Raw genomic sequence first — 15,568 nt, forward strand, 5'->3', positions numbered from 1 at the left:
TATACACAGCCTATTCCAGCTGCCTCATACTCCCTCCAGTGCCTTAACATACGTGGGAATGTATTAGAGTCGGGCCTACAGTGCAGGATTAAGGAACGCAGAGTTCAGAAATTCATTTTCTCTTCCACTGGCTCGGCTCATTTTTGGACTAGAGGTCTGGACAAATCTGGGGTTTACCCTCGAGGCCAATTTCTCTAGTGGCAGAGGCCCACATTGTATTACTTGTGTCTGATAACGGAAAAGTCCGGGGGGGGGGGTCAGGCTAGCCGTCGGGGGCGGGGGGTTGGTATCGAGCAAGAACAAACTTCCTCACCGGTTTCTGCAAACAAGGAAATTGAGTCAGATTCCCTTACAGTTCGTGCAAGCAAGGAGTGGGGCGAAGGCCCGGCTGAAGCAGACCCTGACTCATCACGCTTCCCTGGACCTGGGGGGCTTCTCAGGAAATGAAGTCATTCCTAGTGGGGGAGAAAGGTGGGCGGGGGGCCAGGAGGCGCAGGCAAGGGTGGTTTTTTTGCAAGTGGCGGGGGATGGGCAACCCAGCCGAAGGAAGCCACAAACCTCCAAGAAGGTGGAGGAGGCCATGGCAAGGGGAGGGGGGAAATGCTGCATCTCCCAGCGGGCAGAGACACGGGTTTTACCCGAGGGGGAGGGCTCCCACTCCTTTTAGGGCCTGCATTGCTATCCGACTGCAAAGCCTCGGGCCCTTTGCAAAAAGGAGTTCTCTCGGGCCGCTTCCTCGGGAGTAATCCACCTCCCCGACGACGGGGATCTCTTGCAGAGCCGCGACCTGTTGCGAGCAATGACTCGGGAGGGCGCCCCCCAACCTCGTGAGCTTCTGCGGCGCGCGGCGACTCGGGAGGGTGCCCCAGGGCGGTTGGGACGTCTTCTGGGGACAGCGCGAGTGGGGCAAGGGATCGCGAAAGAAGAGGAGGGGAAAATTCGTGACCGGGGAAGGAAAAGAGATTGGCTGACAAATGATCTCTTTGAACAAGGGCGGGCGGGCGGGCGGGCGGGCGGGCGCCCCCCCCCCCCCCCGCATTCCCCGAAGAGTGAGCTCAGCTGTTCGCTCCGAGCTGCCTCTCTCCTTTTATGGTCAAACAGCTCAGGCAGGGGCGAGGCACCCTTTTTTTTCCGCTTAAAAAAAAAAAGCTACCCAGAAGTTGGCGATGGGCTAGGAAGTGTCGGCCCGGAGCAGTTGCTCTTTGCACTTCCCACTCCCCGCCTCCTCTGGGCAAAAGCCAAGCAGCGCACAAAGTTGCTCGCGGGCCAAGCGAGCGGCAGGCAGGCGGGCGGGCAAGCGAGCAGCAGCCCTCCTTCCCGGGAGGCCGGGAAAAGAGGCTTTCCCTTGGCCCTCTCCTCCTCCTCCTCTCCTCCTCCTCCTCCTCCCGTAGGGATCCAATAACTGAGCCCCCTTCTAGAGGCTGCTGCTGCTGCTGCAGTGGTTTCTTGGAGCCTCGCCCTCAAGGTAAGCCCATCTCCTTTCTTCCAAGCTCTTTCCAAAATCTCCGTTCCCTGTTTCAAGCGTGCCTGAGAACTCAGACGTGCTTGGAAAGTTGCGTGTCCGGAGCGCCCCGTGCGCCTGGGGAATTTCCTTTGACCCAGCCGGACGCAGCGCGCGCGTGTCTGCATATGGGTGCTCGCTTGCACAACCGCCCCGTGCGCTTTTACGCAAAGGGGAGTCTCGCCGGACTCAGCCGGGGCAGGACCGAGGCGTGGCGGAGTCGCAGTAGTGGAATTTTACTCGCACTGACCCCATTGACTTGAATGGGACTTGGCTGAAAGTTGGGCTGCCTTGAGTTGTAGTGTGAAGTCTGTTAGAGTTGGTTCCCAACTTGGGTGGCCACTGTGCCAAGGCTGGTGCACAAAGCCATCTTGAGGTCCATGGGCGTTTTTTTCCAGGTAAAAAGTTGAATGAAGGAGACGAGCAGCTTGGATATATATCCCGCTTTTCTCAGCCGTGGGGAGTTGCAAAGTGGTATACAAACTCTCTTTATTCCCCTCCCCACAACAGACGCCCTGTGAGGTCGGTGGTGCTGGGAAAGTTCCGAGAGAACTGGCCAAGGCTTCATGTAGAGGAACAGGGAACCAAACCCGGTTCTCCAGATTAGAGTCTGCTGTTCTGACCCACTACACCAGAATGACTCTCTTACACCACGCTGGGGACCCTTTTAAAAGTGGGGTGCATATGTGAGCTTGCTTACTAAGAAGGAAGTCTCCTCCTGAGGAAGTCTAATCCATTGAGGGGTGGGTGCAGGGAATGGCCTTCTTTCTCAGTGTCTGACCCTTGGAAAAGCCTGGGGTAAAACCACACCATGCGGTCTCGTGTCTGGCAAGCCCCCTTTTCCTGCTCGGAGGAAATACCTCTGACAATCTCCTCCTTTCTCTTGTAAAGGTTTGGCAGTTTGCTGAAAGTTGAGACGCAGGCTGGGAGGGTTTTTTTTGGCTGCTTTGCCTGTGTGGGAGCACAGCCCCGCCACCCCCAAGTTCCTTCGCACTTTTCCAGATGTGTGCGTTTAGGTAGCGGAAAGAATCTGCCAGCCCTTGTGGGAATGCGATTGTTGGAAGAACTTGGTGTCTGTTCCAGGAAGGGGGAATTGGGATGGTGGATCAGTTTTCTAGTTTACTCTTTGAAAAAAAACAACCCTGCCAAAAATCCTTTCCTGAAAGAAAAAAAGAGGGGTGGGTGGTGTTCAAGTGAACAGTTCGCAAAAAAAGATTAGACAGATTGGAGACGTTGCTTAAAGACCCCAACATCTAATTCTTTTGGGGGGGGGAGGGGGGCGTATTTTTGCTGTAGTTTTTGCAAATGTATGTATTAAGTGCAATCAAGTCACTTTGGACTCATGGCAACCCTATGAATTGGTCATTTCCAAAACGTCCTGTCGGTAACTCCCTTGCTCAGATCTTGCAAACTGAGGGCCATGGCTTGCTTTATAAAGTGAACCCACCTCATGCTGAGTCTTCTTCTTTTCCTGGTGCCTTCAACCTTTCCTAGCATTATTGTCTTTTCTCATAATGTACGGCCGCCTCAGTGTAGTCATTTTAGCTTCTAGGGACAGTTCAGGCTTGATTTGCAATGGAACACACTTATTATTATTATCATTAGTTTGGCAGTCCACACAGTATCTCTAATACTCTCTTCCAATACCACTTTTCCAAGGAGTCTGCTTTCTTCCTGCCAGCGTTCTTCATTGTCCGGCTGTAGCTTAGTCACAGGAAAATACTTTTGCTGGAGTGTTGTAATGCTCTTTTTCTTGCCAACAAAGCAAATTGTGCAAGATTAGCCAGGGGTGACTTGCATGAGGGAAGGGAAGGAACAGGAGCATAGGAGGGAACAGTGCTTTCTTGTTTCACTTTAGTTTGTGCAAGGTTAGCCAAGGGAATGAAATGAACTCTCCCTGTCCAGGAGCAGTATACCTCTGAATATCAGGTGCTGGGGTCAAAGAGGAGAAGACCATTTCCTTTGTACTCTGCGTCAGCTTTCCAGAGGTCTCCCATCTGTCTGGCACTGGTGGAAGTAGAAAAGTGGACATGGGTCAGATCTGGGTCCCTGCACCAGTGGTCAGATGGAAGACCTCTGGAAAGCTGAGGCAGAGTATAAAAGAAACAGTCTTCCCCTCTTTGACCCCAGCACCTGGTATTCAGAGGTATACTGCTCCTGGACAGGAAGCTTGATAATCCAGCTTCATTTTTCATTACCCTTTTCCAGTAGCCTGATCAGTGTATTCATTCATAGTCTTGAGAAGGAGAACTTCACAGCATGCTATTGCTCTGCTAAAGACCTGTGTTTTATTCATAGTTCTTTATTTGGGTGAGGGCGTACTTCCCTACAATTACATCTGTCACAATCAGTGGAATACAGTGGTGTCAAAAGAGCCATCATCGATTTCATTGTGTAGAGATCCTCTGCAAGACCAGCTTGAATCCTTCTGACTTCATTCAGAATGCCCCTTCCCATAGAACAGTATTGAGATCTTCTGCTTCTGTGTATTGGACTGGCACAGTTTCTGCTAACTGTATAAAGTTCTGCTAACTGTATTAGGGTTGCAATAATTCACAGGGTGTGGCCCAGAGCTGGGACAGAGGTCAGAAATTCTCCAGAGCTCTGGGTGTGACATTGCCTAGTTTCACTTCCCTACTGGTGGTGGCCCCTAAACTACTTCAGAAGCTAAAATGCTGCACTGTGTTGTGAACTGATCTATTAAATTGAATTAGGCCAGGCATACTTTGTTGGTGGGATTTCCTTACTCCCCCTCCCAAAATACAGGTATAGATATGTGCAGAAATTGACCTGATTCTGCATCTGGTTGGGGCTAAGCACATAACCACAATTTGTGCATTGCAGTATGAGAAGAAACAAAACCAAATAGTGTCACTGGTAGATTGGGGATGGGCTGTGACTCAGTGGTAGAGGAACAACTTGACGTTACAGATCCTCAGCATCTCAGCATCCCTAGTTTTGAAAAAAGGATCAGGATGGTAGGTTATGTGAAAAATGTCTGCCTGAGACTGGGAAAAGCTGCTCCCGGTTGGAATAGACGAAACTGATCGTGATGCACCGATTTTCTGATTCAGAATAAGGCAACTTCATGTCTTCATGTTGTTCTTGGAGGTGACTGTCTTTCAGAGGGGTTCCTTTGCTTTCAGGAGTCTGCACAGGGAGGGAAGGAGGCAAGAGATTGAGGGCTATTATTATTGACGCTGTGGCACACAGAGAAATGCATCTCACCATGACATGCCTTTGCAGATGCGGGTGAAACATTAGGAGCAAAAACTACCAGACCGTGGCCACATTGCCCAGAAAAGCCAGAACAGCAGGTTGGTTTCAGCCCTGAAAGCCTTGGACAACACACAGTGGTTGTTTGTTTGTTTTGTATCCTGCCCACCTTGTGGACTCGGCACAGCTCACAACAATTTATAAACCCACTAAAGCAACTGAAACAATTAAAAACATAATCTAAATCAGATGGCGACTAAATCATACTGAATACAAAAGGGAAGTAAAGGTGGGTGGGAAAGAGGGAGGATGAAAGGTGGAAACTGTAGCTGCCTCAGCTGTATTCCGGATGGAACGACTCTGCCTTACAGGCCCAGGTCTTACTAGACCAGGGGTCTGCAACTTGTTGTCTCTCTAGATGTTCATGGACTACAAATCCCATCAGCCCCTGCCAGCATGGCCAATTGGCCATGCTGGCATGGGCTGATGAGAATTGTAGTCCATGAACATTTGGAGAGCTGCAGGTTGCAGACCCCTGTACTAGACAGAGCATTTCAGAAGGTTGGGACCAGGACAGAGAACGCCCCAGCCCTGGTTGAGGTCAGTTGGATCTGTTTTGGGCCAGGGATCACCAATAAATTTCATTTGCTGACCGCAAAGCGGGGAAGTTTTCTTGCTTTAAGGTTGTGTTCATGAATTGGAAAAAAAAATTAGCATCCGAGGGGAAACATTGGCGGAATTCTTCTCTCTGTGTTCGTGCCCCTTCCCATTGAACAGTGTTGAGATCTTCTGCTCCTGTATATTGGACTGGCACAGTCTTCCACTTGGTTTTGCTAACTGTATAAATTGGCATCTGATCAACTCCCTCCCTGGCATCAAAACACTGTCTGCTTCATCTATGCAGTAATCCCTTTGTAGATTTAATGTCCTGTTGCTGGATTATATAATTTGTGTCACTCAGGCTTTGCCAATCGTATTGCAGGTTGTGTATTTTGGAGAAGAAAAAAAATACACACTTGTGCTGAGACTGTGAGTGTGAGGTTGTGTTAATGTGCATTTTAAAGGTTGCTGTTACAACTACAGGATGCCCAGGAGGTGGGCCAGTTGACTCAGTTGTGCACATAAATGAGCAAGAGACTTGAATGATTGGTTATCTGTAGAAGTCATGGTAAACGGATACGGTCAGACTTTCCCAGTTATTGCTTCATCAAGCTATTCCTTTTATTTAAAATATTTTATTGCCATCTCCAACAGTTCATGGTGATAAAAAAAGCAATCAAATATTAAGTATGCAAAACAAAACAAAACCCCTTCCATTCAGTACTCCTATAGCAGCAGCTCATACTTAAATAATTAAATGCAGCTATATGCGTAGAGTCTGGAGAGTCCCTTGGCAATTTCCTAAGAAAGGTGCCATCACAGAAAAGGTGCTGTTACCTCTGGCAACACTGTCCAAAGCCTTAAACCTTCTTGTATGGTAAAGAGCCTTAGAGGAGGCACTCTTTGAGAAATTATACATTGTGCTGGCAAAACCCTCCTTTCCCAAAATCATTTGGAGACTGCGTGTCTTAAGGAAATAGCCACCGTGAAGATTTGCTTGTTTATTCAGTATGGGGTGTTTGTTTGTTTTTTTAAAAAAAATTGTCCTTCCAAAGAACTCGGGATATATCGTTCTCTCTTCCTCCATTTTTATTTTCATAGTTCTGTGAGCCAGACTAGTTTGAGAGAAAGTGATCACCCAACAATCTTAACAGCAGAGCATGCATTTGAACCTTCCCTAGATCAGCATTATTCACAGCCCCACGCCCAACCTAGTCACTGTCCAAGGAGGTGTTGCGGCTCCCCTGGTTTCTTAAAAAGTATCAAGTACCTTGTTGCCGCCACATCCTCCCTCTATCCCTCCCAAGTAGTTGGAAAGTGAGGTGGCGCCAGAACCGTCCTGGAGATTCCTGCATTTTGCAACATGGCACAGGGAATGTCTTCCCTGGGGCATGTTTGACAACTCGTTCAGGCCTGCCCGGTTGGTGTTGCTGGGTGGCTGGCACAAACAGTGGAGCTTAGCTTTTTTGGTTCTGGGACGTGTGTCTCCATTTGTGTTCATGTCATCCTAAAACGGCCTTCCTTTGTCTCCTTGTTCATCAGCTGACGCTTTGTTTCAAAGGCTGGTGTCTTGGAAAGATATGAGGTCACTGGCAAAGCAAGCCAGAGGAAGAAGATAAGGAGAGCAGCTGCAGGACATGTACAAGCGGAGTGTGTCCTGGGGTCAAGGAGAAGTGAACAGTTGCTCTGACCGTGGAGCAAATATTGCATCCCTTAAGTGGAGTTCTATCCTTCTCATTCTCCTGAAGCCAGTGGGCTTCAAAGACTGCCCAAGATTGCTTTATTGTTTTGCGAGACAGCTGACCGCCCATCTTGTATATCTGCCTAGCCAACTTCCATTTTTAACTAGCCCCAGTCTGCTGCTTCTCAGATCAGGCCCCAAATACGATCGGAAAATGTAAAATAACCACAGCCTTGTTTTCTGAGCTGCTTTATAGGAAACGACAAGTTTGTGGTTTCTCTAGTCAAACTCTGGCAGCAGGCAAAATGTGCGAGTGAGACACGTGTGTGTGTGTGTGTGTTTGGCTTGTATGAGGAAAGAACTAGATAATCCAAACTTGAGGGTGGGAGTGTTTTCCTATTTCTATTGTGTTTCCTAAAAACAAACTGAAAGGGATGTGCTTTGCTCCAAAAGACTTTAACAGCCTCTGGAAATAAGATTGCTGTTGGCTGTGTGGGTGGTGTTGAAGATGGATTCTGCAAACAGCCTGGGCTTGAAACGATCTCTGCATGTGTCTTCAATATGACAAGGGTGATGTTGTTAACTGTGCACCAGAGATCTTGGCGCGTGTCAGGTTAAGGTCTAATGTGACGGTTGCCCTTGAGGTTTAGCTGGTGGGTACCATCACTGGACCGGGCTTGCAGGATGTTGAAAACTGGTGGCTGTAAATGGCAGAGACATCGGTATGGCTGACCCAGAGCCTGGGATCTGTTTGACTTGGGTAGTGATAGTGTCCTGGGCTTGCCTGCCTGTTGTGGTGATGGAAAGGGCTGTCAAGGTGTAACTGACTGAACAACTTTGCAGCACAAGACATGTTCTGAGCCATTGCCTGCCTCTGTGTAGCAACTCCATCTAAGAACTAACCAGCCCAATCCTGCTTTGCTTCCAAGATCTGATGGACTAGCATGGACAATAGGTGACACAACTTGCATCTGTGGAAAAATCTCTTCCTCTTGGAAATAGAGGGAGAAAGTTAGGAATCTTCTTTAGGAAATCTTATGTTAATCTGGCCTTCAAAAAGGCCTCCTTCCCACTTGTTAAGGTAGTCTGCCTTAAAGATTTTTGCATTGTCTTTGAAGTGTGGAGTGTATTATACGGAGGGTATCATTCGAAGGAAAAATTGCCGTTCGATACTGGCTAGGACTGGGTTTTTACACTGTGTACTGTCACAGTCATTAATAAAAAGGAGAAATTTTAACATGTATATGTATAGGATATCTATTGGCCAAACCCAGACTCTTGATGTGCGGTTGCTGCTGACTCGTGCATTACTTGAAACTTTCCCCAAAGACACCTTGTCTGCAATTCACCTTTTAAAAAAACCTCTTGTGATATTCTCACTGCAAGGCTTTTAGCCATCTGTAGCGATCTGGGCGTTCCTTTTTTCTGGCTCTATCCAAGCCAGCCTGTCTGTGAACAACATGCCCGTGTCAGCGACATAGCGGTGGCCATCCCTTTGCCCTGCACGCTCGGCAGCATTTCCCTTACCTTGCTTTGCCTGGGGGAGAAAAAAAAGGCCAGTAGTGGGACGGGCGGGCTTTAGGACAGCCTCTCTGTAGCTCCGGCTGGGAAAGGAGGCGTGTGACTCCAGGAACGTGTCAGCGAGGCTGGCTGGGTCTCGGAGCTGCTTCCTGCGGGGAGGGAGGGAGGCGGAGATGCTGGAGTAGAAGAGCGCTGGTCGCTGGCCACAGTGACAGGGGGGGATTGGCCGGGCAGAATCGCAGCTGCCTGTGCAGAAAGAGGGCAGCTGGGCGGTGCGTTGGGGATGCCGGAGGGTCATTCTCTGATGACACTGCCAAGGAATCTGCCAGGTTTTCTTTTGTTCCGCTTCTGCTGTAGGGACCTCTCTGTGGATAAGCTGAGGGCCTTGAGGTAAGGTGTAGGGGAGGGGGGGGTGGACCTCAAGTAACTTAAGGGGATGAGGGGGTGGTAGAATTGGGGAAGGGGATTGGGTAGCCATGCCAGAAGCTGCCTAGGGCCAGCCCCTCGTTTCCTCAGTTGCATTTGAAGGAGGAACTCTTGAGTTGAGCGGAGTCTTCGAAATCCCCTCCAGGTTTTTTTAAATGCCACATGAATGGTGACATTCGCTGTCACTAAGTCAAGTCCCTGGGTTATCTTTGTGTCATTAGTTTGGTGGTTCCTGTGCAAACTGTTCAGCTTTCTCCTCCCCCAGGGTAATGTAGTGGTACTCTGTCGTGTGCACAAAAAAAGAGTTTTTTTTAGGCCTGTCTTCTGTTTATCTCTACAAAGTGCCCAAATTTTTTTCCTGCCCTTTTCTTGATTTTTAACCCTCCAAAAATACCTGTGACCTTCTGACCTCTTATGCAACCCTGCCTTTCTCCCAAATCTTGACTCTTCATTTTGATCAGAATGACTCTTTCTCTCTCCTTAGGTGCTGAGCCGGCCTGTTTTCAAGATGGCCTCCTCAGGAGCCCCAGGAACCCGCATGACCTCCTCAGTCAGCATCAACATCTCCACTCCAAGTTTCTACAGTCCCCAGAAGAAATTTGCACCTGTGGTTGCTCCCAAGCCCAAAGTGAACCCCTTTAAATCTGGCGGGGCTGGGCCCGGAAATGGCTTGGACCAGATGCCACCTCCGCCGGCGGGGGCTTGTGCTCAGGTGGGGAAGGTGGGTGAGATCCCTACAGCGACAGCACCTTCTCTTATTGAAGGTAAGTCACTGCCATGCTAGTTTGTGCTTGGGAAATCAGTGCGTTCCCCAGGTTGATGATGTGAGAAATACAGCTCAAGAATGAACCTTCTTTTAACCCTCTGTTAGAGAGAGGAAGTAAATCTCTGAGCAGTAGAGCAAACACACTTCTGCTTGTGGATTCTCTTAAACTGAGGGAGCTGGAGAAGGGAGGGTTAAGCTCTCTTTCTTTGCACAGTGTACCTCTTACCCTTCTGGAATACCATATGGTCTAATGGAGCAATTCCAGATGGCTACATGGAATACAAAAATGCATTTGGGGGCCGGGCGGGGGATGGAAGGTGAAGGCAGGAACTCTTCAGGTGAACTTGGGCTTTGGCACCTGCCCTCCAAATCCGCAGTGTAGATTATGTAGGTCAGTTAAGACCACAGAGCTGGCTTCAAAAGCTTTGACCTCTTCTGATGCACTGCATGGATGTGAAGCACTGCTCTCCTCTTCTGGAGTTTATCTTTGGTTGGTACATTTCCCCCTGTCACTGGTTCTGTTTTTATACTTGTGATGGTGAAAAAGTGAGCTAGCATGGGATAATGACCTACAGGAGTGGTAAGTCATAAACGTTCGTGCTGTATTTTTGGGACGTGGTTGTGGGAGCAATTAAAAAACCTCAGAGGTGCCAAGACTGGGGTGTGTGTGCATGGGAGTCTTGCTGTCTCTAAGCTGTCTGCCTTGGGAGGAAACCCTGTTACTTAATTCAGAATGCGTGTGGTCAAGTTAACAGTTGCTCAGGGATAAGGTGAATGGTGTTCTGATCATTCTGAAAGGTCCTGTTCCTTGTTATCTCATGCTTGTTTTCTGTCTTCTGTATTTTTACCCCGTCCTTTTGTTGAGGAGCTCAGTAGTGGGTCTGGCTCTTTCTCCACTCACTTGCCCTTACAACAACCTTGTGAGGTATGTGAGGCGAAGGAGAGCAGCTACTCCAAGGCCACACAGGAAGCGTCATGGCAGAGTGGGGTTTTGAACCTTAGTCCCCAGATTGTAGCAGTTCTAACAACTATACCACACTTTGGGTGTGGGTAGAGGAGGAGGAAGTTTTAGAAGTCTGAAACCAGCAGCGCCTGTGGAGAGTTTTTTTTCCAAATTACTTCTGCTTATCACTTCTAAGGATCAAACAAACCATCAGCACATGCTATGCAGAAACCACAGCCTAGCATAAATTCTGTCTGGGTGTGTTTTTTTTTAGCTCTTCACACCCTCCTCCCCATTTTAAAGATGCCTTTCAGCAGGGACTTCGATGTGCTGACCTGGCTCTCCTTAATTTCCTTTAATCTGAAAGCTGTCTTCCTTCTCTGCTTCACAGGCCTCCCAGAAATTAAACTCCCATGTTTGCCTCCTGCCACATCTGGCAGCTACTCAAGGATATGTCCTTGACTTCACAGCAGGGTAGCCACAGTGTTACGATGCTTTTCTCAGCTAAGAGATAAAAGAGGAAGTGTGTAAGCATAATGTCTCATCTGAGACAGGCCCAAGAATGTGACTGGCTGTCCTCTTTTTGCTAGTCTGTTAAAGGGAAAACATTGGGAGGATGGAGACCTTCACAAGGCCTGACCCAAGCTTGCCTTTATTCTCATGAAACATCTGAGGAGAACTTTATCTGCTCATGGTGGGGAGTTAATGAGGAAAGGGGTTTGGGTGCTTCAGACATCATTCCATGTGTGGGAAACTGATTTGAACCTTTAGCTGATTTTTAAACTTCAATTACTGGTGTTAACAGGCACTGGGGTTTTCTTCCCCGCTGCAGACAGTAAGTGCTGCTGTTATGTTTATCAGCAGTGCCAGGGAATTAGGAGTCACTCCTGATTTTTATCTCTGTGTGCTATCGCAAGGGACAAGACACAGTCTAAAACTCAGTATAGAAATATGTCTTTTCTTCTGGTGTTCCCTTGAATTTCACAGTCTTGTGAGTCTACTGTGTACAGACCCTCTTTCCTCTGAGGGGATTGCTTCGTGTACTTGGCCAAGGGGATTCTAATCTTTCAAGAATGGCTGATTTTTAAGGTATCCCTGTATTTTTAAGGTATCTCTACAACAGAATAAGATGGCTTCCTATCTATAACCTTGTTCCATATGTCTCAAATGACTGGACTTTTCTCTCATCAGTCTTAAATGGGTTTGAGTTGTACAGTCGTATGATGGCTCGTGGTGTGAATATAGTAATAGTACCTTGAGCACTTGGCTCTGTAACAAATAACATATTCTTGAGTCAATGTGCTGTAGTGGTTAGAATGTCAGATTAAAATCTGGGAGACTCGGGTTCAAATGCTTACCCAGTCATGGAAACTTGTTGGCTAATCCTTGAGCCAGTCACACAAACTTAGCCCAGCATCTACCTCACAGGGTTGTTGTGAGTGGAAAAGCCACTTTATTGAGTAAGCTAGGGGGTGGCCAACTTTTGGTGCTCCAGATGTTCATGGACTACAATTCCCAGGGGCTGGTGGGAATTGTAGTTCATGAACATCTGGAGCACCATAGGTTGGTCACCCCCTAGCTTACTCAATAAAGTGGCTTTTCCTCTCACAACAACCCTGTGAGGTAGATGCTGGGCTAAGTTTGTGTGACTGGCTCAAGGATTAACTAACAAGTTATTGCATTAACAAACAATTTATTGCATTTTGGCCATTGGCTGTAACAATATAAAACAATAAATCTCAATACGAAATGCAGATAAAATCCAAAACAAGATTAGATGCGTTAACTTAATGGATAAACTATTAAGTTAAAGTAACTAAAATCAACAAAATGGTAGTTGATTTATAAGGATAGAAATTCTGCCAAGATGCTTTGAAGTTTTAATTATCAAGTTCTCTTCCTGGTTGCTGAGGCAAAAAGTGCATTGTTAGGAACATCATCTCCCGTAGTTCAATTCCAGATTATGGGTGCACCGTTTCCTAGTTCTACCCTATGTGACTGGATCTGTAAGTTAGATGCTTCAAATGATAAGACAGTCTATATTTTCTCCTTTGCGTAAAATAATTAACACTAATCATGAAAGATCACCATATGTGGTATATAGAAACCTATTGAGGAGAAAGGTAGGGGGTATACATGAATTAAAATAGACCATATAAACAGCTCTGAGCTCATTGGAAGGAAGGGTATGATAGTGAAAATAACTTTCATCAGTCTTCCCTTTCCCCAAATCATTGACTGCAGAGATTGAGCCGTTCTCATGGTTGGGAATGTGCTTTCCGTGAGGAATCACGGGTTCAGACTGGGCCTGTGACTGGAGTTTGAGGCTTGGTCATAGTTCCCCAAGTCATGAAATCAACCAGGGGTGAGAATGACCGGTAGTTTAGAGTGCAGAACTGCAGTGATATTGTGGATATGAGCCAGCTGAGGGCCAGTGGCGTAGGAGGTTAAGAGCTCGTGTATCTAATCTGGAGGAACTGGGTTTGATTCCCAACTCTGCCACCTGAGCTGTGGAGGCTTATCTGGGGAATTCAGATTAGCCTGTACACTCCCACACACACCAGCTGGGTGACCTTGGGCTAGTCACAGCTTCTCGGAGCTCTCTTAGCCCCACCTACCTCACAGGGTGTTTGTTGTGAGGGGGGAAGGGCAAGGAGATTGTAAGCCCCTTTGAGTCTCCTGCAAGAGAGAAAGGGGGGATATAAATCCAAACTCCTCCTCCTCCTCCTTAGGAAAGGCTTAGAGACAAAAATTAAGCCAATGAAACTAGGGTTTTCTATATCTCTTAATAACCGAAAATGTTCTCTTCCAGGGAACCGAAGCCAGCTCCAAGTAATGGGAGAATTAAATTTGATTTTAAATCTGAAAATGCAGGATAATCTAATATTGTATAGTCAGCAGAACCAGTGTGCTAGTCTGGGACTTGGTAACAAACATGGTAGACAAGCATCTATGTCTTTTCCACATGACATCATGTACTCAAAGTAGGAAGCAAGAGATGGCTTGTCCTTATTCAAGAGGAGAACCTTTTACCACTGCATGTTAAATGTTCTTGAGAAACAAAAATTCCCAGTGAGTGAGCCAGACTAAATACTCAGCAGTACTATCACATGGTACAGTCACACTTCGTAGTGCAGGGCCTGATTTTGTGCTTCTCTGCATATTGGGAGCTAGCATGGATCGAGAGGTGCAGGCAACTCTTTCTGCGGACGAAAGGGAAAGTGTTCGCATGTGGACCCACCCAGATCTACTTGCTGAAGTGGTATAGCCACCCTACGAGATCATGGTGATCGTTGGCCAGGGGCTACAGTAGGAAAAGAAAAGCTAAGCAAGCTTCCGAATGCATTTTGAAGGTGCCAGATTTTAGCCCTTGTTTTTCCTTTTTGATAGTTTAGATGGCTGGAGGAATTGGCTACTCTAGATCAAAATCTGTAACCAGCCCTATTTGTTTGTGCACAATCCAGAACACCCCCCCCCCCTGCCCCCATTTAATACATTTTATTAGGGGCAACTAAAGTGACACACAACCCTGTGCATGTTTTTTGTGCAGTTCTTTTTTAACATCTTGCCTAAGCCCAATGGTTTTGTGTGGGTTTGGTTTGCATGACTTTTGTGTTTCATGCCAGCTGAATTCATGAATTGGCTTAGTGAAAAGTGCTAGATCCACTTTTGAGATGGAAAAGGGGAGAAAGCCTCTTGGAGCTGATCTGCAGGAATAACGCTTCATGTGTTAAAAACTGTTTCTGGGCTATACCACTTCGGACTAGAGGGGAACTGAATAAAGGAACACCCCCTGCACACAAGACTAGTTCATCAAATGTAATGCTGTTGACTAGAATCCTAGTGTAGCCTTTTCCCTAACACTTGTTTTCTACCTGGAGACCATTTTTTTTCCCTTTGGAGGAACGTCTGAATTTGTGTCCCCTTATCTCCAGTACACAGTGGCACTATCCAAAAACAGTATTAAACGGCTGTTTTTCCTAGGTCTAGCCTCTGTTTGCACAGTATTGTTTTTGTTTGTTTGTTTTTGCAGAGGTCCTCGTTAAAGAATCATGACCCCCTGAGGAAGAGAAGAGTTTCGATTAATACTGTGCTTTTCTCTCCTGGAAGGAGTCTCAAAGTGGCTTACAAACTGAATGAACTACTGTGCTAAGATGAAGGTTACAGTCTTAAACTTAAGGGATCAGCAGTGGCGTAGTGGTTAAGAGCAGGTGCAACCTAATCTGGAGGAACCGGGTTTGATTCCCTGCTCTGCCACTTGAGCTGTGGAGGCTTACCTGGGGAATTCAGGTTAGCCTGTGCACTCCCACACATGCCAGCTGGGTGATGTTGGGCTAGTCACAGCTTTTTGGAGCTCTCTTGGCCCCACCCCCCTCACAGGGTGTTTGTTGTGTGGGGGGGAAGGGCAAGGAGATTGTAAGCCTCTTTGTGTCTCCTACAGGAGAGAAAGGAGGGATATAAATCCAAACTCTTCTTTATGGAGGTGTTGGCCCAGAATGGAAGTTAGTTCTGCTGTTGTAGGGCTGGGCCTGGTGAAATAGTTCTCCAACAGTATTTAGAGCCAAAGCAGGTTTAGTTCTGCAGCATGAGGCATTTCTTCTGCTGCTGCATCCACCCTGCGTTTGCACTCACTTTAGGCATGTTTCTGCTGTTTCTTGGTTCCTCTGTAGCTTCCCACCTGCCACCCCAGAGAACATTCAGCATCAGTATAACAGTCAGCTAATTAAACTTCACAAGCCCAGCAAGGTTATTGATCATTGATTTCCAGGATCTACCTATGCTTCTTGTCTGCTCCAGCAGCCCTCTTGCTAGACCGCTGTTCTTTTCTTGGCTAAGTTTTAATTTGGACAGCAGTGCTCTTCTTCTCGAGCGAACAGTGTTCCCAGTTGCTCTTGTACATTTCCCAACATTACA

General features: G+C 47.3%; 1 protein-coding gene across 6 annotated transcripts in view; it reads left to right on the forward strand.

Moving 5' to 3' along the window:
• The first annotated feature begins 642 nt into the window (after positions 1-642).
• Positions 643-15,568, forward strand: part of ZYX (zyxin) — a 33,841-nt gene continuing 18,915 nt past the window's right edge. For 2 of the 6 annotated variants that reach the window (XM_048504489.1, XM_048504490.1), the window contains exons 1-3: positions 1,043-1,465; positions 4,748-4,818; positions 9,430-9,709. In XM_048504489.1, coding sequence (XP_048360446.1) covers positions 1,090-1,465; positions 4,748-4,818; positions 9,430-9,709 — 727 coding nt within the window. In that variant the 5' untranslated portion in view covers positions 1,043-1,089. Of the gene's footprint in view, positions 828-1,042; positions 1,466-4,747; positions 4,819-8,729; positions 8,910-9,429; positions 9,710-15,568 lie in introns of those variants that run through there. The other 4 variants (XM_048504491.1, XM_048504494.1, XM_048504492.1 and 1 more) reach the window with 4 other exon arrangements.

The sequence above is a fragment of the Sphaerodactylus townsendi genome, linkage group LG07, assembly GCF_021028975.2.
Source record: "Sphaerodactylus townsendi isolate TG3544 linkage group LG07, MPM_Stown_v2.3, whole genome shotgun sequence".
In the NCBI taxonomy this organism is placed as follows: domain Eukaryota; kingdom Metazoa; phylum Chordata; class Lepidosauria; order Squamata; family Sphaerodactylidae; genus Sphaerodactylus; species Sphaerodactylus townsendi.